This window comes from Saccostrea cucullata, unplaced genomic scaffold, assembly GCF_032062105.1.
Source record: "Saccostrea cucullata isolate Sc308-1 unplaced genomic scaffold, CSIRO_AGI_Scuc_v1 ctg477, whole genome shotgun sequence".
Lineage (NCBI taxonomy): Eukaryota > Metazoa > Mollusca > Bivalvia > Ostreida > Ostreidae > Saccostrea > Saccostrea cuccullata.
Window position 1 is genome coordinate 122686 of NW_026930652.1, and position 27981 is coordinate 150666.

At 33.2% G+C, this 27981-nt stretch overlaps 5 protein-coding genes across 6 annotated transcripts in view; 3 read left to right on the forward strand and 2 right to left on the reverse strand.

Annotated features, from left to right (window-relative positions):
* Positions 1–9472, forward strand: part of LOC134229481 (probable flavin-containing monoamine oxidase A) — a 31245-nt gene extending 21773 nt beyond the window's left edge. The window contains 6 exon segments of the mRNA XM_062711236.1: positions 5–31; positions 766–770; positions 3464–3611; positions 6585–6775; positions 7648–7784; positions 8340–9472. Of these exon segments, the coding sequence (XP_062567220.1) occupies positions 5–31; positions 766–770; positions 3464–3611; positions 6585–6775; positions 7648–7784; positions 8340–8481 (650 nt within the window). The 3' untranslated portion in view covers positions 8482–9472.
* A 1913-nt stretch (positions 9473–11385) lies between these two features.
* Positions 11386–12764, reverse strand: LOC134229477 (charged multivesicular body protein 5-like). The gene has a single exon (XM_062711230.1). The coding sequence runs from the start codon at positions 12665–12667 to the stop codon at positions 12002–12004; it is 666 nt and encodes a 221-aa protein (XP_062567214.1). The 5' UTR covers positions 12668–12764; the 3' UTR covers positions 11386–12001.
* Positions 12765–12827: 63 nt separating this feature from the next.
* On the forward strand, positions 12828–17621 carry LOC134229475 (actin-binding protein IPP-like). 2 transcript variants are annotated; one of them, XM_062711228.1, is made up of 2 exons: positions 12828–12936; positions 15677–17621. In XM_062711228.1, exon 2 carries the CDS (start codon positions 15688–15690, stop codon positions 17479–17481), a length of 1794 nt encoding a protein of 597 aa, XP_062567212.1. In that variant the 5' UTR covers positions 12828–12936; positions 15677–15687; the 3' UTR covers positions 17482–17621. The 2 variants fall into 2 exon arrangements, with proteins under 2 accessions (XP_062567212.1, XP_062567213.1); XM_062711229.1 differs by having other exon boundaries at positions 12840–12913.
* A 1501-nt stretch (positions 17622–19122) lies between these two features.
* Positions 19123–22828, reverse strand: LOC134229456 (RNA-binding protein with serine-rich domain 1-A-like). The gene is made up of 5 exons (XM_062711207.1): positions 22746–22828; positions 21873–21974; positions 20223–20458; positions 19699–19846; positions 19123–19470 (listed from the first exon to the last, which is right to left on the reverse strand). Coding segments are annotated over exons 1-5 (597 nt in total). The 5' UTR covers positions 22748–22828; the 3' UTR covers positions 19123–19361.
* Positions 22829–22845: 17 nt separating this feature from the next.
* On the forward strand, positions 22846–27957 carry LOC134229478 (protein-lysine N-methyltransferase EEF2KMT-like). The gene is made up of 8 exons (XM_062711231.1): positions 22846–22986; positions 23273–23413; positions 23897–24007; positions 24508–24585; positions 24993–25048; positions 25344–25885; positions 26149–26295; positions 26620–27957. Exons 1-8 carry the CDS (start codon positions 22870–22872, stop codon positions 26742–26744), a joined length of 1317 nt encoding a protein of 438 aa, XP_062567215.1. The 5' UTR covers positions 22846–22869; the 3' UTR covers positions 26745–27957.
* Positions 27958–27981: the final 24 nt, after the last annotated feature.

The window sequence follows — 27981 nt, forward strand, 5'->3', positions numbered from 1 at the left end:
TTAGCCATAAAGCAGAACAAACTAATAACGTGTGCGACAAATGACCTGACTTTGGTTTGATTAAAAAAAATGAATAAACCAGAGACATATAAAAATATGGTTTTATATGTCTCTGAATAAACTAATCATAAAAAAAAGATCTTTGTGAATCTTAATCAACTACTTTCAATTAATAAAAGACTAATTTAGAAGTGGAATTTTAAAATATAGATATTCATAAATTTAGTAATCCTCACTGACCTCAGATAAGAGATAAGTGAAAGGTTATCCATCATAGGAAACATACAAGCTACTAATATATTGTATGTTGTGATGCTATTATCAGCATAAGCACTTTGAATATTTAATTCTTAAACGGTCCTTCTGAACCGTGAGTAGAAAATTTTAACAGCGAGTGGTCAAATAAAAAAAGTAAATGCCCTATCCCATTCTTCTATAAATCTTAACGACCCTCTCATACAAGTAAGATATCAAGAGATAAAACCAGTTCTAAAGTGTTCATTAAGATTCATAATCCCTTTGTTTAATCAAATAATTTGCTTAAATATTTTTGATTTTCAAAAAAAAAAAATCATTTCAGAAATAATTTGCGAACTTACAGGCAAAATTAATAGCCCCCATCCCCCCTACCCCCCCCCCCCCAAAAAAAACAAAAACATTTTAACTCAAAAATTTTATAAAGGAAAATTAATAATAAAAATTTAACCCATTCAAGAGTCTTTCTTTTCAAAGTACCGATGCATCTTAATTTTACTCTCCAATCAGTGAAGGTTTTTCGATCAACTTACATATTAACTTGCCAAGATGATATAGTAATAAACTTCTCTTTGACCTATAAAACATTCTGTCACAAATTGAAGTTTTCTAACCTTAATAAATAATTTAATTGCACACTGACTGCTTTACTCACTTATTAATTTATCGTGTACCAAACGAATTTTATTTATTATAGCATTGTTAGTCTTAAAAATACGTTAAAGAAAGAGCATTCTTACTGATGAATGTATTTTTTTTTTTTTACAAACACAGAAAACAAATTGACAGGTGTAATCAAACAGATTTCAATTTTCTAAGTACCATTTAGTCTTCAAACCTCCATAGGCAGGCACGTAGCATCGTTTTTGAAAGTGGCGGGGGGGGGGGCAACCTGAGAATTTTTTTTTATACTTACCTAAAAAAAAGTTGACAAGCAAAAAAAATAAATACAAATCCAAAAAAAAAAAGAAAATAAAGAAATAAAAATAAATAAATAAAAACGGAAAATTAAAAATTCCCCAAACTCGAAAATCCTATTTCGTGAGGGGTGGGGGGTAATGGCCAACTTTTTTTCCGGGCCAACTTCCTTTCACTTCCAATTTTTCCCCTATATTTCCTAGCTATAAATATACTGTGGTAAAAAGTGGGGGGCCAACCATCTTTTCAATGGACATTTTTTATAGTAAAGGTAATGTATGGGGAAAAAGTGGGGGGAACCATCTTTTCATGGACATTTTCCCCCCCCCCCCCGTTGCTACGTGCCTGTTAGGTACATTATAATATAAATGGTAGAAAATTGATTCAGACCTATACGTTATACTAGTATAGAAAGTTGGAGAAATTAATATAATGCATTTCATACCAAAACGAAGTGTTCTGCGGTTTAGTCTTGGGTCAACTCAATGAAGAAAGCTTGCTGATCACTGATATACCCATTCAAAAGAAATAAAGGTTCATTACCCTATGGGTCTTACTGGGGTTGGTTATGTCTGTTATTTCTATGCAATATTGTTAACATCCGTGGCGATTTTTGTCAAAATTTGGCACCATAATTAAGGTAATGAGACGGTGCAGATAATTTCTGAGTTTTTAAATCTTGGCATAGTTTTTTTTTTCTATAATTAAATGCGTTTGTATTAAAATAAAATAATTTAGAATATATAACCATTTTAGGAAAAAAAAATAAATGTGTATACAGAGGGACGCCAAATAGGAAGAGCGATGCCCGAAAACATTTTACTTCTAAAGGAAGGATCACAAAAACATGAGATCACCTGTTAAAATGATCTTAGGACCTCTGACTTTTTAACAACCCCCCCCCCCCCCCGGGGAATTCCTTTTTGTCACAAAAGTCAGCGTCAGGTAATTATTGCGATGCAGTTTGATGTTTACTTATATAACAAAGAATATGATGGCCAAAATTTAAGTTAGATTTGATAACAAGATCTGTTTTTGAGCGTTCATTTAATCAAGCTGTCCGTGAGTTGGTCAGCTAACATATGGAGAGAGAATTTCTTTCTTTTTTTAGGGGGAGGGGGTATTATTTTGATTGAATATAAAACGATTTTGAATTTTGATACATAATGTTTGTTTTCGAATTAATGATGCAGACTTAGTTAAGAAAGATTGAGTTAAACTGTCCATGTGTTTATTGATGGGTGGGTGGGTGGGATGGTTCTGTCCTCCAGCAGCTATTTTGAGTGTCAGAAATTTATTTTATGATTTTTTTACACAGAATGTTTATCTTAAATTTCTATGATTAATAAATACATAGGAATATAATATGTTAAAAATAGCCATGATTTTCTATGGGAAAAAATAGATCTTTGACAAATCGGGTATTTAGTTTCTTCCTGAATTTTACCATTTCATCAAAATTTAAAAAAAAAAAAAAAACTATTGAATAAACAAGGAAATCTGTAGATATTGTAGAATTCTATTTGCCTTATAATTGGTTTTTATTATTTTTACAAAATTATAGCGGCCTACCGTAAATCTTTCTCATCTGAACGAGATTCCTCGAGAGTTAAAAATTGGGTCAACTACGAAATTTGTATATTCAAAACGATTGACAACACAGCTGAAAGAAATTTGTATTTTAAACGAGAGCAATGTCCTCTGTGAGTATACAACGTAAAGAAAACTAAATTTGAGTGTATATGAACAGTAGTATAGTCATATGTTTTGTTTAAATTCGGTTATTTGGTTCAAAATAAGAACATACGCGATATGTCAAATATTTGTATTTTCATGAAGTATAGCTTGATTTGAATCCGTATCATGCGTATGCTTTTTTCATTTAAATCATGGATTTCACATAAGTTTAGAGATAAAATTCGACCAAAATTCACTTAAACTATATGGTTTTGGGGATTGAAAAAACGACCAAGCTTAAAAATAGATTTGTTAGAAGTGTTTTCCCACTAAAGGGTTAGAGATCAGTTGTAACAGGCAAGGGGCTGAGGTTTATGAACAAAATCTCTCTGTGGACCTAGCAACAAATGTTTATTTCAAAGAGGCATTTTCATCAATTGAAGCGGTCAATTTGGCCGGTAGCGGTTCTTAGGGAAAACTGGATATTTACTTTTAGTGAAGTTTTATCTCCGTTTCTCTTCAAAAGAAGTAAATTATATGATTTATTGAATGTTATGTAACCTATCAATGGAAATAATTAAGTTCTTATTGTTTTTATAAAATTTTATTTCAGTTCTCAAATGTTGAAAACCTATCTCCTCAAATAATCCGCCAAGTCTCCAAAGAAATAGCAGATTTATGTAGTGATCCGCCAGAAGGCATCAAGATATTTCCAAATGAAGAAGATATAACAGATATACAGGCACAAATAGAGGGACCCTGTGAGTTATATGCCTCCGAGATCAAAGATAGGGAGGCATCTTATTTTTTATCCTGTCTGACTAGCTCTTGTTCTGTAATTAAACTTCTTAAATCTTCCTTGTAACCTCTACCTTCTTTTAAACAAAAGAAAATTGAGATTTTATGTTTGGCGAAGTTATAGTTGCAGAACTGTAGTTCTCTGCTAGAAAATTTAGAAAAGATAAAGCAATGAGCTACAGATCCAAGTGTTTCAAAAACCTTCAATTTACGTTGCCGCTTTTTGAATTTTGTCGCTCACTTCAAAGCATTATTTCTTCTATTTCATGCTTTTACTGACTTTAAAAATGGTATCCCATAATTAACCATACATTTAACACTTATTCCTGATATTTTATTTATCTTTCAATGGTTCCAAAACATCATTTATGGTTACAGACGTTGAAATAGGAATCTTAAACCTGGATTGAGCAACAAAAATGCGGTGGTGTAAATCAAAAGCTTTTTACAATGCTTGGTTATGTAGCTCTCTGATTTATCTGTCAAAAGTTCTCAAACAGAAACAGGGGTTTTCCTGGCGGTGGTGTAAATCAAAAGCTTTTTAAGAGACAGAAAGAGGTAAGATATTTATTTTGTTTCCTGCAAAACGTCTGAAAATCTCCACAAGTGTCAACATGTGATCGTATCATAGAGCTATAAATTTAAGTGATGCAACACTGATGTTTATCTAGTTATTATTACAATTTACATCACTTGTTTCATTCAAGTCACCTAAATCCATGATCATAAAAATTGCACCTCATGAAAGTTGTCAGTGAATGAGTGATCTTACACACTGTGCACTTCCTTGCATGATCAAAGTTACTAATTTGCCTAAACGCAAAAAACCTGTCATCCTACTTTTCTATCTTCCAACATAGGCCTTTCAAAGATATATTTTCACTTATTTGTTATAATTAATGTAACTACAAAGTAAAATCAATATAGATAACAATTAATTTCCAAAATTTATTTCCAAATATTTTTTTTAATTTATAAATCTTTTACTCCAGTCATGAATGTAAAGTAAAACTAAACAGTGTTTTCCTGCATTTTTTTTTTAATATACAACAAAAAAAATTATGTTCACTTATTCTTAGTCACAAATGGAATATATATTGACAAAAAAAAATTCTGAAAATCACCTTTATCCAATTAATCACTTAAACTTTTTTCCTTACTTCAGTCATGAGTCCATAAAACTAAATAATATTTTTTTCTGGAATTTTTCATTATCTAATTTTTTTATACATGTGTATTGATAAGTAAAATTTATAGCAATTTTTTTTGGGCATTTTTTTATCATCCAACAACAGCTGAATAATGTGCAACTCTTTATATACATGTTATATCTGTCTACAGTTGTTTACTCTATTGTAACACAGACACTTTTTGGTCCCTTCATTTTCATTGATTTGGGGAAATAACAAAATTGGTCCTTTTTAAAATTTTCCCAATTTGAACAGTTTTTGCGTCAACTTTCCCAATTCTACGGACCCCAGACCCAGTTTAAAAATGGTAGGAAAACCCCTGAGAAAGCTATAATGCTGCAGCTAGCAAAGTTATAGTATGATTCTTTTATATGACATTGAGCTGAAATGGTTTTCATCCCGTCAAACTTTCATCTATTATTTTTATACCTCCCGCAAACGAAGTTTGGGGGGGTATATAGGAATCACCTTGTCCGTCTGTCTATCTGTCTGTCTGTCCGTCTGTCTGTGCAATCGTGTCCGGTCCATATCTTTCTTACAGAGGGACATTAGAATCTACTACTCCATACAAAGATTGCCCATGACCTAAGGGTGTGTCATGACCTTGACCCAAGGTCATTTGGGGAACTTCAAGGTCACTGGAAGAAAAATTTCATAATTCGTGTCCGGTCCATATCTTTCTTATGGATAAACTTGGTAGGTTCTTATTTCACACAAAGATTGCCCATGACCCAAGGGTGTGTCATGATCTTGACCCAAGGTCATTTGGGGAAGTTCAAGGTCACTGGAAGAAAAATTTCATAATTCGTGTCTGGTCCATATCTTTCTTATGGATAAACTTGGTAGGTTCTCATTTCATACAAAGATTGCTAATGGCCCAAGGGTGTGTCATGACCTTGACCCAAGGTCATTTGGGGAAGTTCAAGGTCACTGGAAGAAAAATTTCTTAATTCGTGTCTGGTCCAAATCTTTCTTATGGATAAACTTGGTAGGTTCTCATATCACACAAAGATTGCCCATGACCTAAGAGTGTGTCATGACCTTGACCCAAGGTCATTTGGGGAAGTTCAAGGTCACTGGAAATAAAATTCATAATTTGTGTCCGGTCCATATCTTTCTTATGGATAAACTTGGTAGGTTTTCATTTCACACAAAGATTGCCCATGATCCAAGGGTGTGTCATGACCTTGACCCAAGGTAATTTGGGGAAGTTCAAGGTCACTGGAAGAAAAATTTCATAATTCATGTTTGATACATATCTTTATTAAGGAAAAACTTACTTCTGAAAAACCCAGCGGGGGGTATTTTGTCCCGTTTGGACAGTTCTAGTTTTTTTTTGGGGGGGGGGGGATGAGAGGTACCTCAAGTTTAAAATGAACCAGAATTGGTATGGTAGACATATTGTAGACTGAAATTTGCCTATCTTCATATTAAGAAAGATGGTAACTGTTACCATTAAAGTTAAAAACTCCGGACTTGATTCATGCATCATACATTGTCAATGCTTTACATTATAGCATTGGAAGTAAACTGTAGAAAAGCAGGGATCTGCAAAGTCAGAGAGTCAACTTAAAATATTTTTTATGTTAAAACTTTATAGATTTGTCAACTAATACATGTAATATGGTTACACAAAAGGGCAAAATTACTCCAGACTGTTTGTATGTTTGATTGAAGCATGCATTAGATCTGCTGAGATGAAGACAAAAGTCTATCATTCACTTTTTCCCTTTCTTTTTATTTCAGCTGGAACTCCATATGCAGGAGGTTTATTCAGAATGAAACTTGTGCTGGGAAAGAACTTTCCCTCAGAACCCCCAAAAGGATTCTTTGTAACAAAAATTTTTCATCCAAATGTTGCAAGTAACGGTGAAATTTGTGTGAACACTTTGAAAAAAGACTGGAAGGCAGAACTTGGAATTAAACATATATTATTGGTAGGTGGTATTTGGTAAAAAATTAACCTTGTATAGACCCTTTTCCTATGACAAATTTTATCTAGGAGTTATTCCCCTTAGCCGCCATATTGTAGGGCAACATATCCAGATCCCTTCATTATTCAACCAAGTTCAATTTGTTATACTGGTTAATGAGGTAAAGATTTCACTATTTTTCTTACGAATATATGTTTGTCAAGGCTTCTATTAATTCATAATTTTAAAATTGTAAATATTTTCCCACATGTATTTCTTGCATGCATACTTGTATTTAAAATTGGTTGCTCAAAGAGGTAAATTCACTACTTTACCCTACAAGATGGCGGCTAAGGGGAATAACTCCTAGGCAAAATATGTCATAGGAAAAGGGTCTATAGAGGAACACACATACAGGGAAATTTGTTAAAATTCTACATATTAAAAAAAAATCTCTATAAAATTTGTAAAAGTATTCATTAATCACTCATCAGACTGAAAAGAAAACATTGATCACCATTCTTCTTAATTAAAAATAACAACCACTGATTTTCCTGAAATAATATTATACTGGAATAACTACTGTATATACTAGCCTATAAGTCATATTTTTGAAGTTTATATTAGAGGGATTGACCTTTTGAAAAACCAGTCTTTTTATAACTCGCCTATAAGTCAGACATAGAGTTTTGGACCAAAGTTTAACTCCCAAAAATCCGACTTACAGGCGAGTACATACAGTATGTTAATGTAAAGAATAATGGAAGAGTTTTGCTCTTTGTCATGACAAGAGACACCCACCTGTCCGAAGCTATATGAAACCTGTCCAAGATGAGTGACCTATTGGTATACATTTTATAATGACATTCATTTACAATATTTTGTTTTCTTTTCAGACTATAAAATGTTTATTAATAGTACCAAATCCCGAGTCAGCGTTAAATGAGGAAGCAGGGAAACTTCTTCTGGAACAATATGAAGACTACTCAATGAGAGCAAAGTTATACACAGAAATACACGCCAAACCTCCAAAGTAAGTGTCAAAGTTATACACAGAAATACACGCCAAACCCCCAAAGTAAGTGTCAAAGTTATACACAGAAATACACGCCAAAACCCCAAAGTAAGTGTTAAACTCATACACAGAAATAGTCCTAAGTCAAACACAGAAATACAAGCCAAACCTCCAAAGTAAGTGTTAAATTTACACATAAAGAAGTCCTCAAAACTAGAGTAAACTAAAAAGTTAGATACACACACACACAAAAAAAAATGGCAAACCTCCTTTGTGTCAAAATTACTCAAACTTTACTAAGAGTAAGCTAACAATTCATACACAGCATTACCTGAAGATTTTATAACTTTGTAATTTAGTAAATTCTGAATTCATAATTTTGTATTTTCCCAGATTGTAACTTTATCTGTCTGCTGTAATTCTATGCCCCACACCTGCATGAATATAGATAAGGTCTATTGTCTTGAAATTATATTATTCCAGTGTTACGAGCCTAGCTGTCTTTATATTCAGGGATGTCAAGACTTACTATCTATCAAAAGAACTAAATGCTGAACTTTTTGATTTTTGTAGAACATCAAAGGATACAGCAGGAATATTAGCAGAATCAAGTAAAAATAGCCAAGAAGGACCATTAGCCAAGAAACACGCAGGCGACAAAAACGTGTTAGATAAGAAGAAAAAGGAAAAGAAGAAGGTTCTAAAGCGGTTATGACAGAAAAACATTAGGAAGAGCGTACATCTGAGAGACTTCTTTATCACATCCATTTCCATTACACACTCATTGCAAGGTTGTTTGAAACAGCAAGCCACAATATCATGTATTAACATGTTTCTTGGATCCCAGAGATAGTTAACTGAGGGGTAGCTAAATGCCGGTGAATACAAGTATAGCTGCAATGTACATATATTTATGGTATTTGAGGTGTACTTCAGCTATCCCCCAGTTTTGTGAAGGGTAAACCTTTTCCTTGTATGTAGAATGGTGTTTTCTTTTTCTTTTAGAGTTTTGTTTATGAGAGTTATTTCCAGCCTGTGTTTTTTTTTGTCAAATGAAAAAAAATGCTAGAAATGAACCCCCCGCCCTTTCTAGATGAAAAAAAAGTATTTTCTATTTACAACACAGAGTTAAAAATGAAACTAAAAAACCTAAGGTTAAAGTAAGGAAGATTCTCTGTCAAGTTGATACATTATTCAATAAGGTTTGGATCTATTAACCTGTGAATTACAAAAAAAAAAAAAAAAAAAAAATGAACAGGTCACCAACACATTGTTAGAATGCACTTGTAAGTAAAACTTACCTGGTAATAATGCATTCTCAAGATGTGCTGGTGATCTGTTTATTTCTTAAATGTGTAAAACCACTCTTTCAAGTCTTTTGTGAAAAAGAACGCATGAAAGTTTCTCTGAAAGCGAGCAATGTCTGCAGATGAAATGGTGCTCAAAGTACTGATACTACCCCTAATTATATTAAATCAAACAATTATTATTTATAAGGGTCGACTCTGACACAGTGTAGAAACATTTCCTTATTTCAATGTGTACAAAAAGGTTATTTATTTTATAAATGTTATTAATTTTTATGTTTTATCTTTATTTTACCCTTGCATGTGCTTTGTGAACATTTTGTGATATTCTTTGTCCCAGAATCATATAAATACATGAGTAATATATATGTGTCAAATAAATGTCAAGAAACTTTTAAATGTATTCAGATTTATTTGAAAAAAATATTAGATCTGCATGACCAGAAATTAAATGTACCTGCAGATATGTTCATTTAATTAAAAAAAATTTCAGTGAAGCTGGGAAATATTAACTATACATCCCAATCTTATCTCACATTTGTATGTTTTCAACAGGCTTCAAAAGGGAGTTGTCACCAATGGATGACTGAACCTTAAAGTTGCTTGACCCTATATATAGATTATTTCATACAAGGTCATGGCCACAAGAGAAAAAGTTTAAAATTATTGTCAAGGGCAACAACTTTGAAACAGAAACATTAAAAGCTGATATTGAGCTAACTAAAAGTAAATGTGGATAACTCAAGCCACAGATACCAAAGTAAAAATTTTATTGTCAAGATCCACAACTTTTAAATTGAGAAAAATTAGCACCTGATAAGGGTTATATATTTAAACAACTGCGGCCTACATTACATGGAGAGTCTGGCATTTATTACAATCTTGATTTTGAACAAGAGGCTCATGGGCCACAATACTCACCTGAGTAACTTTGGCTACTGTTCTTCACCAGATCTCCCCTGTAATACCTATTGTGGCACGTCCCTACCCGTGGCCATCATAATTTGAACAGTTTAGAATCTACACTACCCCAGGATACTTTCACAGAAGTTTTAGCATTTCTGGCCTAGTGGTTCTTGAGAAGACTTTTCATATATATTTTTCAATGTAAATCTTAGATTCCCTATTGTGGCCAAGCCTTACCCCTCCTGGGCCATGATTTGAACAATTAAGATTGTATACTACCCCAGGCTCCGGGGCCATAAAACTGAGACGAGCTCACTTTTGATCTTGGTTTCACTTATTCAAAAGGAATTAATGGTGGAAAAGTGAGACCGAGATCAAAAGTGAGCTCGTCTCAGTTTTATGGCCCCGGAGCCAGGATGCTTCAACACGATTAGTTAAGCTTTTCTGGCCTAGTGGTTATTAAGTTTTTTTCCCATTAATTTAATGTAAAACTTTGCATGATTCCCTGTCATGATCCCTACCTCCGGTGTCATGATTTTGAATTTACACTCCCCAAGGAATCTAATCCTCATGAGTTTCAGCTTTCCTGGCCTGGGGGCCATAAAACTTGGACGAGCTCACTTTTGATCTCAGTCTCACTTTTCCACTATTAATTCCTTTGTTAAAAGTGAGACTGAGATCAAGAGTGAGCTCTTCTAAGTTTTACGGCCCCTAGTGCCTGGCCCAGTTGTTCTTGAGAACTATTTTTAAATGGTCCTATCCTATTTTTGTCTTTTCTTGATCATCTCCCCTGTGAAGAGGTTTGGACCTACTTCATTTTAAAGAAAATTTCAACTCCCCTTCACCCAAGGATGCTATGTACCAACTTTGGATAAGATTGGCCCTGTGGTTTTATAGAAGTTGAAAATTTGAAGTTTACAGACCAATGGAAGACACTGACAGACAACAGGTGATCAGAAAATCTCACTTGAACTTATAGCTCAGGTGAACTAAAACGCCTAGAAATGTTTACATTATATAATCCAGACTGAATCCACTAGCTTCATCCAAGAATTCTTTATGTTTGAAGTTGATAAATAATTAAATGCAGAAGAAATTTACATTAGACAAATACCAGTGCTTCTGAGACCATATACATGTACATTATTATTGTACACTAATTTTTGTACACAAATTTTTGGTCCGAGTTAATTTGCTGCTTTCATTGACATTTCTACTACTGTACCTAGTATTCATTGGTCCACTTTTAATCTCATATTCAGTGTGTATATACTTTTGGCACTTTTCAACAGTGAACTATGAATGTAGTCACTACATTGTTTCTTAGATCAAATCTTTAAATCCAAAAGATAGTATGTCCTCCATGCTCTCACAAAATATTTTTCATACTAAAAAAAAAAAACAAATTCGGAAGAAAAACTTTATTTACTAAATGAATGTATGATAATCAATGATAAGCTAACACTAATGAATATTACTTTTAAATTAACAATATATACAATCAGGTGCTAGACTAACAATAGGTGCTAGACTATGACTGAACATTTTAGCATTAGGTTCACAGATTTAAGTTTGATACCGTCCTGTTAGAAATTAATTTAATGAAGTTTTTTAAATGAATGCCTAGTGTAATATAATCATGTACATGTATATTGTGCAGGCCCAGAGCCCATCTCCCCTCTAATAAAAATGGTTTTTGGTATTTTAAAAGCTTATCATTTAATCACAAATAAATTTGGACTAGTCTTTCATCTAATTGTAATAATTAATGGATAACAACATGAATATGGAAATGAAGGGAACACTTCTATGATAATAACTAATTACTTTAACAATGTACTGTATAAAATTTCATATACTTCATGTATTTATATTTGAAATAAAATTTATAGAAACAAACATCTAAATTATAAGGAAAAAGATGTACAAAATCACCCAAGCTCGGTTTACAAACAACATAAAAGCTTGTATATATATATCACAAATAATTTAGCTTGATAATTTTATAATGGTTTGTTGTGTTCATTTTGCCGTTTGTGGAATCTGTGGCAGTCCGAATTCATCAACAGGCACATTTCCCTCTTTCATGCTTTCTGCACCTGGTTCGCTCGTTGCGACACTAGGTAGAGCCACGTCATCAAGATACGAGGAATCTTCATCGAGAGCAAGATCATCACCCAACGCATCCAACTCTGCCTCCAATTCATCATCGTCAAGTTCAGGCATGCCGTAACTTCTGCCCATGACTTCTTGAATCTCATTTGCCTGCTCTGTTAAATCTTCCATATCATCCTGTAAATTCTCTATTTGATCAATGTTTACATGTTTGTAAGCCTTCTTGAATTCTTTTACACCGACTTTCATGGCATCCACTGTTGTTTTGGTATCCTTTAGTGATTGGATAGCGTAATTCTGTTGTTCTATGTTAAATGACTGTTGCATAAGATTATCCCTTTGATTCTCGTACATTCTCTTCTGCTTCAGAATTCTGAGAGCCTTTTGCTTCACCATATTTTTGGACGGCCCCTCTCTCATTTTCTTCATTTGATCTTTATACTTTTTCAGTTCTGCATCTAGTCTTGCTATCTTTTTGTCAATAGATTCTCCTCTGCTGTCGATACTGTTCACGCAGTCAGTAAGATTTGGTGGTGGTTGTTTTTCTTTACCTCTTCCGAAAAGACGATTCATTTTCTCTCAATTCTTTAACCGTTTAGGATTCTCTTTTTTGTTGTTTATCAGGTGAAAATGCGTCAAAACTTAACCGGAAGTGTAGTATTTCTAAACTTCCTAATCATGATCGCTTGAGCGTTTGTTTATTTTCATTCAACGTAAATATGACGCTCTGACAACATGTTGTGATGTATCTTCAAAAACTGAATATAAAATGATGAAACACTGTCCTGTGAAGATTAAATGAAGAGTTTATTGTGAACTGTACCTAGAGTATTGTTAAACTGGTAATGTAAATTAAAGCAAAACACAATAATTCTCTAGATAATAGTGATAGTGATTACTGATATTTACATCCATAGACTGGCATAGTCACTTGATTTCAATTTTGTGTCTATACCAGGGTAATATTTTTCTATGTCTGTCTTAACAAATTTATTAGAACAACAAGATGTGTTTATGAAAAACTGATGCTCCCATATGGCACCTTTCTTATGACGAAAATTGAAGTTTTTCAAATGCTAGTCAAAATCCAAGGTCAAGGTCAAATTTGTTGGTGTCCAGAAAAGGTCTTATCACAAGGAATACACCCGTGAAATATGATAGGCCTTGAAGTAACTATTCAAAAGTTATGGCCAAGGTTAAAAATTTTAAAAAGTGGTTCAAACTGTAGGGGTCAAGGTCAAAAAAATCAAAATATATACACCCGTTGAAAGTTCTTGTCTCAATGAAATCCAAGAGAAGTATGAAAGCTCTAGCATCAATTGTTCAAAAGTTTTGACCAAAGGTTAAAGTTTGACTTTTTTAATAACAGTGTGTCAAACTCCAAGGTCAAGGTCACAACATAAAATTTGGTGGTTCCTTGTTACAAGGAATACACTTCTGAAATATGAAAGCCATAGCCCATCCCACTCAAAAGGGGCAAGATTTAAGTTTTTGCAGACAGACAAACGGATGGACGGACAGAAAACGGACAGGGCAAAAATTATATACCCCTGAATCTTCAATAGATAGTTTTCATATGACCTAATTTTAGCAAAAGTTATCTCCCGTTGGCCGCCATACTGGAGGTCCAAATGCTCATATTCCTTCATTGTTCAACCAATTTTAAATTTTTATATTTGCGATTTTGAATTAGGAATCATTATTTTTCTGAAGTATATAAATTTTTGGAAGCCTCCTTTATTAAGAAAAAATTATTTAATGAAGATTTTCTACCAAATATTTCTGCTATATTTTCTTAAACTTGGTAAGACAAAGAGGAAACTCACCGTGTCGACCTCCAATATGGCGACCAACGGGAGGTAACTTTTGCTAAATTTGGGTCCATCGAAAACTATCTATTGTGGAGGCATAAAAAAGTAAATTCTGTGATTTTTAAAAGAAAAAATTTAAATGAAGGTATTTAGAATTTTAGACGTAGAAAAACAAAATACAACCTGAAACCAAGTGGCTATGAATACATCATGTCAAACCAAACCATGAAAAACTGTATGCATGCACTAATAATGTTCGGAACTGTAAAATTTTTGCCTGTCTGATGACAATGAACTGTTTATAATTTGTGTATCTAGTGTATATAAAATTGTAAATATGTACAAGATTGTTTTGATCTATCCTGCATGAAAAAATGAACAGTTCTGCAGATTTCTTAAATTCTACAGATCATCATGCAGCTTTCCTTACGATTTCATGTGATTTCTAGCCTTGCAGTGGTGGATCCAAAGTTGATGTGGGGGGGGGGGGGTTTGAGGCCCAAAAGGGGGAGGGCATGGGAGTCCCCCTCCCATTGGTGGGGGTTTTTGTTTTAAATGGTTCTAAATGGTGCATTTTCCAGCATTCTTTTGTAGCTTTTTTAAAGACCAATCATCACAAATTTTTAAGAATCCAGAAAAATAAAATGTTTCAATTTGATTTAACTTTAACACAAGACTTTAAACCTTGTTTAAGAAAATGGAGCCCCCCCCCCCCCCCCCCCCCCCCCCCCCCCCCCCCCCCCCCCCCCCTGAAAAAAATTGTTTTAAATAGTTCTAAAATGGTGCATTTTCCAGCATTTCTTGTACTTTTTGTAGCATTTTTAAAGACCAAACATCAGAAATATATAAGAATTTAGATATATATATATAAAATGTTTCAAAGTACATGTAATTTTACTTTAACACAAGACTTTAGACTTTGCTTTAAAAAATTGTAACATCTGACAATTTTAGGAATACAAGCAGTTGACTTCAAGTTGTCTTCACTTTAAATGCATTTTCAATTAATTTAGTCAAGCTGACTTCTAAGATACAACTGATGTGCAATTTTAAACACTTTCAAAAAATCAAACATTGATTTCTTTTCAGAATTACTAATCAGTGCTTTTCAATTTACTTGAGTATACTGTCAATATGATTTGGAATATAAACACACATGCACAATTAATGATATTTCAAACTTAAAAAAAAAATTACTTAAACCGAAGAATCTATCAAAACTAGAGGATTTTGGAAAGCCAGCCTGATTTTGTAAAAAAAAATGTATTAATTTAATTTTTAAAACGGTAAATAAAAAACCCTATATAATTGTTTATTCAAATAGTTAATAAAATACCATGCATTTTATCAGCAAAGGAATATTACAGAGCAGCACCGTAACTATGCAGTTTTCTGTTGTTGATACTTGACTACATTGTACTAGTACATGATCTTGTGACTTCACTAGATGCACGGACTACCCCTTTCTCTGTTGATTACCTGTGTATTGTGTGCATTCAAGCGGAAAGTGATTTCCTGTTATGTAGTTAAAGTATATTTCACAGTTGTACAGAGCAATGGATTTGTGTTTTATTAGAGTCTTATCAATGCAACAAAATGATAAAATGACACTTGTAAAAAAAAAAAATTCAATGAGCGGGGGGGTGGGTTTTCCTGAACCCCCCCAAACCCCCCTGAATCCGCCCTTGGCCTTGCAATGACTGTTACAGATGACAAAAAATCATTAGAACATGTTTTTTTTTTATGCGATGCTGTCTTTTTATTCTTGTAGGATCTGAAATCATGCCTACAGAGCAGTATAACAAAGAAGCATCTGTCTTGAGGGATTTTCGAACTGGATTAAAAGAGTTCTTCAATTCAGAACAGTTTACAGATGTCACTCTTAAAGTAGAAAATGAATCATTCAAGTGCCATAGGGTAATCCTGAGTAGCATGTCACCATATTTCAGTCGCATGTTTTCGGCCGGGATGAGAGAAAGTACTGAGGAAACTATTCCGATTAATGGCTTCTCTCCAAGTATTGTCAAAGACTGTCTACTCTTCATGTACACCTTAGGAGAGGAAAATTCCCAGTTTGTAAATACATGGGAAGATCTGCTGCATGCTGCAACCTATTTTCAGATTGAAAGTTTGCAAATGATCTGTGAAACAGAAATCAGCACATCCCAACTTGCTGTCAACTCGGTGTGCAACTATTATGAAATCTCTCAACAGGATCCATCTTATGTCATGTTAAAGGAGAGCTGTGAAAAATTTATCATGTCAAACTTTGTGGATTTAGCTTCGAGTGAAGAATTTAGTGCCCACAGTGTCGAGACTTTCCTGTCTATTCTTGAAAACAAGGAACTCCAAGTTGAGGAATATTGGGTCGGGGTGGCCGTTCTTAACTACCTCACGGCTAGAGCTGGAAATCTGGAAGAGGATGAGGTAAAGGAAGTCTTGTCGGTTGTCCACTTTCCAATGATCAACAAAGAACATGTCGTCCATCTACAGGATCAGTTTCTAGACCTTATCAAGCACAAATACCCGGAGATGAAAAACGTACAGAAGAGCTTGGAAGAGATATTCCAACAGACAGAAAATTACCACAATGATCCTTCCCTCCAGATAGAACTTATATCTGACTTTAGGTCTACAAACAAGGAACTGAATTTTATCTCAATAGGTGCCAGCCGGTCATTTTTGTCCGATTCTGAAAAACTGCAAATATTTGATGTGTATGGATTTCCTTTATCCGAGCTTCCATTTTGCAAAATTTTCTGCAATTATGGAGAGTCGTCCATAGTTATGGCAGATTATTTTGGGAATCTGTTTGTATTTGACTTTCTAGAGTTAAATCTGCAGAAAATTGTAGACTGTGAACTGTTGCCTAGAAAACACATGGGGATGATTGCAGTGAAAGACAGTGTCTATGTTTTCGGAGGCATCGATAACGTCACCTGCAAAGCCAGCAACAGAATTGATCAATACTGCTTTGCCGATAAATCTTGGAGAAAATGTGGAGAACTTTTAGAGGGAGTCCAAGATGCCACAGCTATCAATTCCAATAATAAAGTTTACATTTTTGGGGGTTTTAACGACAGTATGGACATTCTGTGCCAGAAATTCCAGTGCTTTGATCCTTCCACAGGGGAGACAACTCTGATTCCTTATAAATGTAACGACTTATTTACCAGAGAACACGTGAGAGTTGTGGGCCAGGGTGAGGACATTTATGTGATAAGTTTGGTGGATGGCAGTATCCATCACTTCAACCCACAAACTCTGGAACTAGATGAATTCTATGAATCGAATTATGCCAAAGAATGCAAAGATGTTGTCAAATATGGATCCTTGTTGTTATTTGTGGGAAGTCCACTCGAGCCGGATGGAGTGCGGGCATTAGATGTGAAAAACAAAATAGAAATTCCAAGTCCTCACCAGATATTTACTCCATCAGAGTTATACAGGTGTATGAAGATAATTCAGTGGAAGCCTATCAGACTTACAAATGACAATGAGGAGGAGAGCCTTGCCTCTGGAAGTTACTGTGAACCATATGACAGTGTTAATGATGACAGTCTTAGTTCCTACTAGACTGAGCTGTAAGATTCCTAATTTTGTGAATATAATATGCAAAGATTCTCCTTTGTTCAATCACAAAATTAAGGATTCTTTTATTTTGTGCGACTCTTCATCAGAAATATTAATAAAGAGGTGAGAATTTGTGCATAGAACTTGTCTTCAATTTTTTGATATCATAAGGAGAAATAGGCTGTCTTAAAGAGCACTGGGAATCTATGAGTTTAGCTAAGATCTGTAGATCACAGGACAGAAACAATATGGATGAATGATCCGAGTTACAAGCCACCAAATGAAACAAGAGGCCCATGGGCTACATCTCGCTCACCTGAGTAGCTTTGATCATGCTGTTCTTTACCAAATTCCCCCCTTGTAATACCTTTTGTGACCCCACGGCACCCTACCCCCAGGGGTCATAATTTGGGCAATACAAAATCTACACACTACCCCAGAATGCTTCCACATAAGTTTTGGGCTTTTCTGCCCCAGTAGTTCTTGATAAGAAGATTTTTCCTATATATTTCAATGTTAAACTTGGGTTCCTTATTGTGGCTCCGCCCTACCCCCAGGGGTCATGATTAGTACAATTTAGAATATACACTAACCCAGGATGTTTCTACATAAGTTTCATGTTTACTGGCCCAGTAGTTTGTGAGATTTTAAAATTTTTTTCCCTATATATTTCTATGTAAAACTTTGAATCCTTATTGTGGCCTCGCCTAATCTAATTAAAATTAGATGTTATATCCCCTCACACACTCGCTATAGTAACATCTACGGCAACAATATCCCACAGAGGGTCACGTCAGAGGTCTTATTCGGAACAGCTCTAAACTTATTCGCTTCAAAAATACACGATGATTTTGCAGGCGACGATTTGATTGGTTGATAGAATTTGACCTCTGACCTGACCCTCAATGGGATGTTTTTAGATGTTAGTGTGGTGAGTATGTGAGCATTAATCAAATATTTTTGAAAAGCAAGGATGCCTTCTCAAAAATTGTGCAATGTGTGGATCTAGGCCTAAGGGTCAGGGGTTCATGTGTGGTAGGGGCACTACTGATTATTGCTGAATATTACCGATTAGTTGAAATGCATTTTTTGTTCCCCTACCCTGCCTATGGGTATTAAGTAACAAAGCAACTGCTAATTATATAGTTATGATGATCAGTGGTGCCTCTTTCAAAATTGTGAATGCCATAGCATCTGGCTTAGAACATGAATCAAATTCAATCACTGGAAAGTTGTTGCATAATGCTCAGGTGACCTATAAGGCCCATGGGCCTCTAGTAATTAGATTGGGCCTTGCCCTACCCTCACTGGACATGGTTTGTACAATTTAAAATCTACACTAGCCCAGGATGCTTCCATATAAGTTTCAGATTTTCTGGCCCCGTGGATCTTGATAAGATTTTAAAAGTTTTTTCCAATATATTTCTAGGTAAAACTTTGATTCACTTTTGTTGCCCGAGGGATCATGAATCCCCATTTCACAGAAGCCTGATACATCAAAGAATGCTTAGTTTTAGGTGAAAGATCAATGAAATTTTCAAGTGTATTGTACCCAGATTCCTGCTGAATGCATATCAAAAGGGTCCTTGTTCTTTATAAATGCATCAAACAACATACATGAACCCCAAAAATTCACGGAGACAATTAAAATTATCATTAATTTTATTTAAAACAAAATTTATACAAGAATGTGTGTCTGACAAAAAGAGACAGAACCCATATATAGCTAGAAGCCACTTTATCCTCATTGATCCGAGAAAAAAATAATACACTTAAATGAGAAGTTTTGTGATTCAGTAACACTGTCACTATCGCAGGAAATGTCTGAATGAAGCCTTGGATGGTCAGCATGATGCTATGAATGACAAGTGGATGACATCCTTTTATCGAGATGAACTGGAGCTTGATCGACTGTATCTCCTCCTTTTGGCGGGGGACCTGGATCTGGAGCGCCGCCTTGGTGGTGGACTTCTTCGTCTTGGAGGTGGTGTCCTAAAAAGTCGACAAAGGTTGAATTTAACTTGTAATCCCAACACAAGCTTTATGCACATGATGTTCATTTCTTTCTTCAGGTTTTAATGCAAAATCTTAGTATGGTAATAGTTACATTTTAAGAGTACAGTATTGTTTTCTACATAGTACAAACCCTCTTCTATCCCTGTAATACTGTAATATTATTATATTTTGTACAATAATATATCTTTAGTACTAAGTACAAACCTTCTTCTATCCCTGTATCGTGGGGAGGCTGGGCGGCCCCACCTCGGTGGTGGACCTCTATTCCTGGGAGGACTTCTTCGTGGTAGAGGTCTTGCTGGTCTAGCTGCCAACACTGCACTTGCTGAAATTTCTTGTCCATCAATCTGACCTGATACAGAAAATTGTATAATGTAAAGCAAAAATATATATTTTCTTTTACCCTTTTTCCCAACTCCTTCCAGTATAGTCATCAAACTAAACAAATATGTCAAGTGTCTTATGTCAGTTTAAAGGATTTGACAACAAAAATTACAAACAATGGATTAACTAGTATATATCATCAAAATGGTTTGATTTGTTTACATTAACCCTTACTTACATAAAGTAATATAAACTAATGAACCCTTATTCTTCAAAAGAAAAATTATTGGCCTGCTAGGCCTTACTGCCGCTATCATTACTTAAGAACTAATTATATGCATGTTTTCCTATTTCCTTGATTTACTGAAGTTCCTATAAGATTCTAAAAGTATTAAAAATCGTACCTCCATCCATATATTTCACAGCCTTTTCTGCCTCCTCTGGTGATTCATATTCAATATATGCAAATAATTTAGTAAAGTTAGAATGCACCCTGTCTAAGGGCATATCTATGTTTTTGATGCTGCCATAATTGGAAAAAATCTCCATGATGTGATCTTTATTCACATTCCGTGTTAGCTTTCCGATGTGAACTTTTGTAGGCTTGGGTTCTGGGCTCTTCTTTCTCCTCTTTGGTGATCTAAACAAAAAAAAATAGTTGATAGAGATGAATAAACCATAACAGTTTACAAAGAATTTTAAACTACTGAGCTTCTTACTCTTTTTGACAGATATTTGAAAATGAGGAGCTACTAAACAAATGCTTTAAAAAGGTTTAAAATTAAAATTTAAGTAAAACATGTTAATGGTAAAATGACGGGGACAAAGAGTTTTAGTTCATTTACATAAAGTATAGTTTGTTATACATGTATCAATTTATTCACAATATGTTTGAAAACCTTAGGATTGAAATTCACTTTGCTGTAGGCAAAAGTTCATTATAAGTGTGTTCATTATATAGGGTGGGAGGAATGTTACTTTGGAATCTATGCAAAGAGAAATACATGTAAAAACACTAAAATAATATAGTCTTCAACTTACTCTGATTGCTGCCTTTTTGAGGCTTTTCCTCCCCTTCCTTTCCCACTCTGGCTTGAGGAGGAGCATTTTGTAATTTAATTTTTTTTTTTATTTTTCATAACATTGAAACTGCTGCTTGACGAGGAAATTTTCCGGACCTATTTTTGTGAGATAGTCATTGAAAAAAAAATTGTAAGCAAATTTTAATAATGAATGTTATGAAAAAAAACTTTCTCCATACGATAATCCAAATGGTGCATTAAATACAATGAATGAACAATTGAGTATTTTAAATTCTATAAGAACTTTGTGGTAAGAAGAAAACTACTTAATAAAAGTGATTATATAGTAATTTTCTACCGCAATTTCTGACTTGTTTTTCCTGTAAGTCAGTGGTTTATAACAAACTTTAATTTATTATATATCTAAAGCTATTGCATATTTGAAAACATAAAATCCTTTAATTATCTTACAAAAATCATTCAAGATTTTTTTTTAGCAAATATTATACTCCTACATCCCAGTAGTAAATTTTGTTTTAAGCAAAATCAGCACTGCAAACAAAGCCATTTTTTAAGAAATTGCCTTCAACCTACTCTGGTTTTTGCCTTTCTTTATATTTAAATTACATTATTATTATGCTTTAAAATTTATCAATAAATCAATTCCTATATAAAAAAGGAATAAATGATATTAATCAGAAAACACCCTGTTTACTGGGAATAAACGTAGTTTGAAAAAATTTTGTTGTGTTATGAAAAAAACGTGATGTAATCCAAATGGGTAAATAAACATGAACAATTGAGTATTTTAAATTCTATTAAAACTTTGTGGCAAGAAGAAAACTACTTAATACATGTTGATGGTTTCAAAGTGTTAAACAATAAGGCTTGTGAGAAATTGTGACATTTTGAACAATTGCAAATCTCTATTATTTATTTTCTGACATCAAATTAATTCAAATAACACCTCACCCCATCTATTTTAAAAGAGTTAAGATATTCTAAATCTAGGAAACCTAATTTCCTGTTTACCTGGAGTCTGATCCACTACTAGAAGAATTCTTCCTCTTCCTCTCTCTGCCTCGTTCTGAACCACTCTTCTTCCTTTCCCTACTTTTGCTTTGGCTCCGAACCCTAAAAATAATTAACACTATAGGGAAAGAAGTAATTTTTTTTCATATTGTTGCCAATATTTCAGATTGATTTGTATTTCCTATCTGATTCTCCACCATGTAATACAATTGATAAGTAGGTTTTAAATATTTATAAGTCCAAAAATAAACACATACAGTTTAGAACAACTGAATATACAAAATATTTCTTATTGCTACAAAGTGTAAAGGACACACTGCCAAAACATATGAAACACAAACATGACAAATTCAGTATTGTACGACACACTTCAGGACTTTTACAACTTTAATACTGATTGTGACTGCTTTGAAAGGGACAATAGAGAAAGAGACTCATTTTAAAAAGTTTATTATAATTTATTTTCAGAAATTGGATTTCAATGTTGAAAATTATCACTGTAGCAGCTAGAGACTGAGATCAAAAGAGTATCTCAGTAAGGAATTTCCGAAATATGGTAAATAAGACCTGTTCCCTTTTTAAACATAATGCTACAATAATAAAATAGAGACTTCAATAGAGGTGAGAATGAAGATATTCCTTAATAAATATGTGCATACTGAGAAATGCAGTTTAGTACCGAGATGTTTGTTTACATTTTACAGAGCAGAGGAAATTCAAATCGTAAACAAACTTTATAAATATTACCACGTCTAATTAATTTTCATAGAAAATAAATGCATAAATCATTTGTGAAATAACTGAATGTAGTTATAGATTATGCAATATAATATTTAGAATGGAGATGCTTGTGATATTTGTGGATTTACTTACATTTTAATGTAAAAGTAAAATAGACGCCGATTAACCCTTCCCCAATATGTAACACACTATCTGATTGGGTAAAATCTATTCTTAAGGCCAGTTGACCAATCAAGTGAAAGAATACAATAATTAGATGATAAAAATGGCGACTTCCATGAACAAACTGACTGACAAAAACAATGAAGAGATTTTGCACCACATTGCGACACAGTTCTTTCAAATGGTTCCAATCAGACGAATTCAGTGGACAGTACGTACACCATGAATAAAAAAGTTTTTGAAGGCTATGAATATATTCTTGCAAATATGCTTGAAAATTTGACAAATCTTTAATCAGTTCATTTGGCTACAGTAATGTATAAATACTGTGACTGTTTCGATGTTTGAAAGGATTTGTCATATATATAATCATTGTTGATCATGGAAGTCATGAGACTATCTTGGTGGTCTAGCTCTAGCTCTTCTGTACCAACAATTGCAATTTACCCTGATTGCAATTGCATTGTAAAGTGAATTAAAATTTTTATTTTTTTCAGGGAAAATCTCTTTGCCCAGTAAATATTGGAGTTGAGGAGCAACAAGCAGTGCTTGAGGCTACAGTTACCAGTCCTTTGTGTTATAAATACCCAACCTCTCTAAGCTATCGCCGGGCATTTGTCAAGCATCTGATTCAGAAGGCAAGATAGTCTGCATGTCATCTCAGTCTATGTGAAAGTTTATTTTTAGGTCATATGTACAGAACATTCAGTCCAGTGTACTCCAGCACACAGAATAAAATCAAACTTGGTCAGACAAAAAACCACCTATGTAAAAAATTGAAATGCGAACATTTAGAAAAAAAGGAAATCTCACAACCCATTTAATCACACTCATTTATGTTTCTGAATTTGTGTGCATGATTTTTTTCCCTTCAAGAATGCACGTTTTTATGACTCTGAGTCAAAATAATTAAACTTAAAACTGGACTTTGTTGATTGGATACTTCCATTTGTACCAGAGGCCCTGTACATTGGTAAGGTCTGGTTGTCCTTTGTCCAGTCATAATGACTATAATAAATTGCAGTTTGCAAAGAAAATTGAATTAAATATTTCAGTATATATTTATATCATATATTTTACTTCATATCATATTGTTAATGTAAAATTTCAAATATTTTTAGCTTGAAGACAGTGATGTGGAATTATGTGATGAGATTTATGAGGTTTACACAGATCTGCTTCAGGAAATAGACGTAGAGGATGATACACTGTGTTACAAGTCTTATTTTCTGGTGAGAGGAAATTTTTTTCTTTGTATATGAAAATGCTTTGCATCGGTACTTTACTTAGCAAATGCTTTTTTTTCTTTACATCTGTGAACTTCAGATCTACAGCTTTCCTTCTGCAGCAATTAAGATTTGGAATCTAGAAATCTGTAGAACGAAGCAATTTCATTTAATCAATGCTTTATCAATGCATGGTACTTATATGCCTGCTAAAAAGATTTAAAAAAATTTAAGGAATTTTCATGCTAAGAGAAATAATTTAATCTATTTTATTTTAAGAAAAAAATCTAGTTGTGTTAGTTTGTCATCAAAACTATTGAATAATAAACTGCTCCACTGTATTTTATTCTAAGAAAAAATGTGTTGTGTGCTCTATTAAATAATAAACTACAAGTCTAAGAATGTTCTGTGACAACATTACTATTTGAAATTGCCATTTGACAAGGTATTTTGCAAAGTATGTCTGTGTTCTTAATAAAGAGTGTTCTGTATGTATATATTTATAGCCCAATAAAGAAGTGGTGAATCTACAGGAGTCGGTACACATCATCTCACAGGGCACCACAGGACTCAGTACATGGCAGGTATGACTCAAGACTATGGTCAATCAAACTACAGGTGAAATCAAATATTAGGTCAACCAAACTACAATAACAGCTTGAATTTTATATTATGAACCTAATATCATGGATATGTCAAAGTGAAATGAAAGCCCCAATCACATGATATTATTATATTTTACCCTTGCTATCTTGAATATCTGGATATCTAGACATTTTCTTAGTCCCATTGAGTTCAAATAATGATGTTTAACTGTAGCTCTCTCATTAAAATTTATTTGTTCCACCTTGTTTCATTTCATTCCAAGTAAAAAAAAAATAACAAAGGATTCTTCTTTTTTAAAAGAAATAGAAGTTGATTAGATTTGAAGATTGAGATTGAATATTTAAACCTATGTACTGTTGTTACTTCTGTTTTATATATTTTGCAGGCTGCTCTTCATTTGGCAGAATGGTCTTTTGAACATGAATCTCTTTTTAAAAATAAGTAAGTTTTTGAGCTTTAATTATATTGTTTAATCTTTTGAGCTATTTTCAATTTTGAATACAAGAATTTTCTCCAGCATGAATGCCATAGTGTAAGATATATGACACATCCTACTAGCTTGGGTTAGTGGGTTAACTGTGGAACTGGCAAAAGTCTTTGTAATTTACAATAACATGATAGAAATTTAGGTCAGTAGGGTGATAACATGCTAATGTAATGACAATAAAGCAATGGTGCAATTTATTTTTTTAATTTAAATAGTGAAAAAAATGTGTATAGTTTTTTTCCTCTCCAGAAATGTGCTTGAACTTGGCAGTGGACTTGGATTCCTAGGAATAGCCTTGTGTAAACAGTGTAAAATGAAATCCTTTACATTCAGTGACTTCCATCCACAAGTTCTGTTCCTCCTCATGAAAAACATTGAAATCAACTTCCTCAATGAGCAATATTCCTTGGAATGCTCACCACAACTCTTAGAAAATTGTGAGTCAAAAGACAGAAAAATGTTGAAAAAGATCAAAAAACAGATAAGTGTAACCAAAGAACCAGCTGCAATAGAAGATAGCTGTGAAATCATGCAGATCAGTTACAATTCCATGGTGTCCTCGGTAGAAACGGTTGAAACCGATGAACAGGAAGTTGGTTCAGAACAGGAAGAGGAAGTGAGTAACAGTAATGAGCAGATTCTCTCCTCGAATTCTCATTGGATGCCACTGAATGATTCCAATGTGTATGTTTTGAAGCACTGTGAGACAGTGAGACTGATGAAGTTTAATTGGGAGTTCTGCAACGAGAAAGATTTGTCTGTGGTTCAACCTGATGTTTTAGTTGCAGCAGGTAGGAAAGACAACTCTTGGCTTCTTTATCAGATTTTTACCATCGCAAGATTTTGCTTGTAAAGAAACTGAAAAATGATTTTACCGCAGTAGTAACTTTTTTTCAAAATAGTATGTCTTGAAAAGTTCATGGAAGAGTATATGCCTTGGGATAGCATTTGGTATTTAAGATAAAAGATGATTTCTTAATATTTCAGTGACTTTTAATATTATGTTAATTCAAATGGAATTTGTTTTTTTTAAAATGATTTGACTATATTTCAGATGTGGTTTATGATAAATCAATCATTCCATTCCTGGTGCATGTGTTGTACCAATTCTTGTCTGGTGCTTTTGGGTCCTGGCCTGTGGCATATATTGCATCCACAGTTAGGAATGAAGACACGAGGGATCATTTTCTTGTGGCTCTTGGTAAGGATTAAATTAATATGTTTAGTGGTATGTGCCAGTGACATAAAGATTTTACTTTTAATTAGACAATAAGTTTGGGGAGATGTTATTCAAAGGGATAAAAAGACAAATTTCTGTTTCTTTTTTATATTTTTTGAGAAAACATATTACCACACAAAATTATTAATAGTATAATTTGAGTATGCCTCTATTGCCAATCTAAATGTGCATCTAGTACACGTGTGTGATTGCCAAATGTGGCAAACTTAATTATATCTAGAGAGGGAAAAACTGCCTATATTTCAGAGTTTTGCAGTATAAACTTGTTTTATTTATTTTAAATAGGTGGTAAAGGACTTCGGTATGAAATTATGGATCCACCAACAGAAAAAATATTCCTTTATGATGACATCATTCCAATTGAGATTTTGCGAGTATGGCACCCCAGTAACAAGTCTTTAAAAAGTTAAATTTTTTAATGATTCACAAAATTTCTTGTGCTTTTGTATTTATATTTGTAAGTTGTGCTTATAATGTTATAATATATAAAGTTTGCAAAACTTCATATCAAACACAAGAAAAGCAAATGCTTTGTAATTTATATTACTTTGTGAAGTAAATGATATATGAATTATATGTTGGTAAAAATGAAATATCGGGTAGCTAGTGGCATTAAAAGCCAATAAAAAGGCTTGTAGTTCAATATAAAATATCATTTTATTTGTGCCAAAATAAGTTAAAACCAACTGGTAATTGTTTTTTTTTTCTTTCAAATATCTAGTCAGTAGTCATATCATTTTCAAATGTTGCACTGAATTGATAGATTTATACTTAAAGTACAATATTTTGTTTGTACAAATATATAGTTATTTTTTAAAAACAAAATTATTGACTTTTTTCATGAAACAAATTTTTGTTTTTACAGCCATACATTTATTTTTGTGACAACTGTACAATTTTGTCTTGGATTTGTATTGCAAATCGAGCATTTTTGGAAAATAAATCTGTTATTAAATTTGTTTTGTTCATTTATTGATCAAGAACAGATCTTCTGTGCCATATGAAAATGTGCACATTTTCATGAGTTCTTACATGAAAGTAAATGTATATTATTAAATGAAAATTTATATTATTTTATAATGTTTTATACAATTTATTAATTTTGTGGGTCTTGTAAAAGAATATTCATGTACCAGGCCTAAAGTTTCTTAAATTTGGTGAAAATAGCAGGAAATAGGAGAAATGTTTAATAAAAATGCCTACAATTTTTGTATGATTCATTCCTAAAAATTTTTGCTCAATATTTCCATTGGTTGGAAAAAAACAAGTGTTTCTGTTGCTAATCAATGATATGGGTTTGATAAATTCTATATTTACATTTTTTATTTATTTTAATATACATATTTTCTGTGTTCATAAATTGGTCAACATTATCTATTATCGGTATTTTTTATTTTTCATGTTAACTTATGTTTGTTGATGATAAATTGTATATGAAAAAATGTAAACATTTTTATCATTGTTAATCTAATTAAGCATTAAGCCCCCGGTTTTTTTTCCATTATTGACTTATATATGAATGCCTACTCTGACACCTTAGTCCTATGTTAAATTTTGCAGATTTAATGATGGTCAGTAAAAGTATATCAAGAAAGTGTTCAGCTTATCTCTCTTTGTTTTATTTTTCTTGCCAATAATTTGTAATAT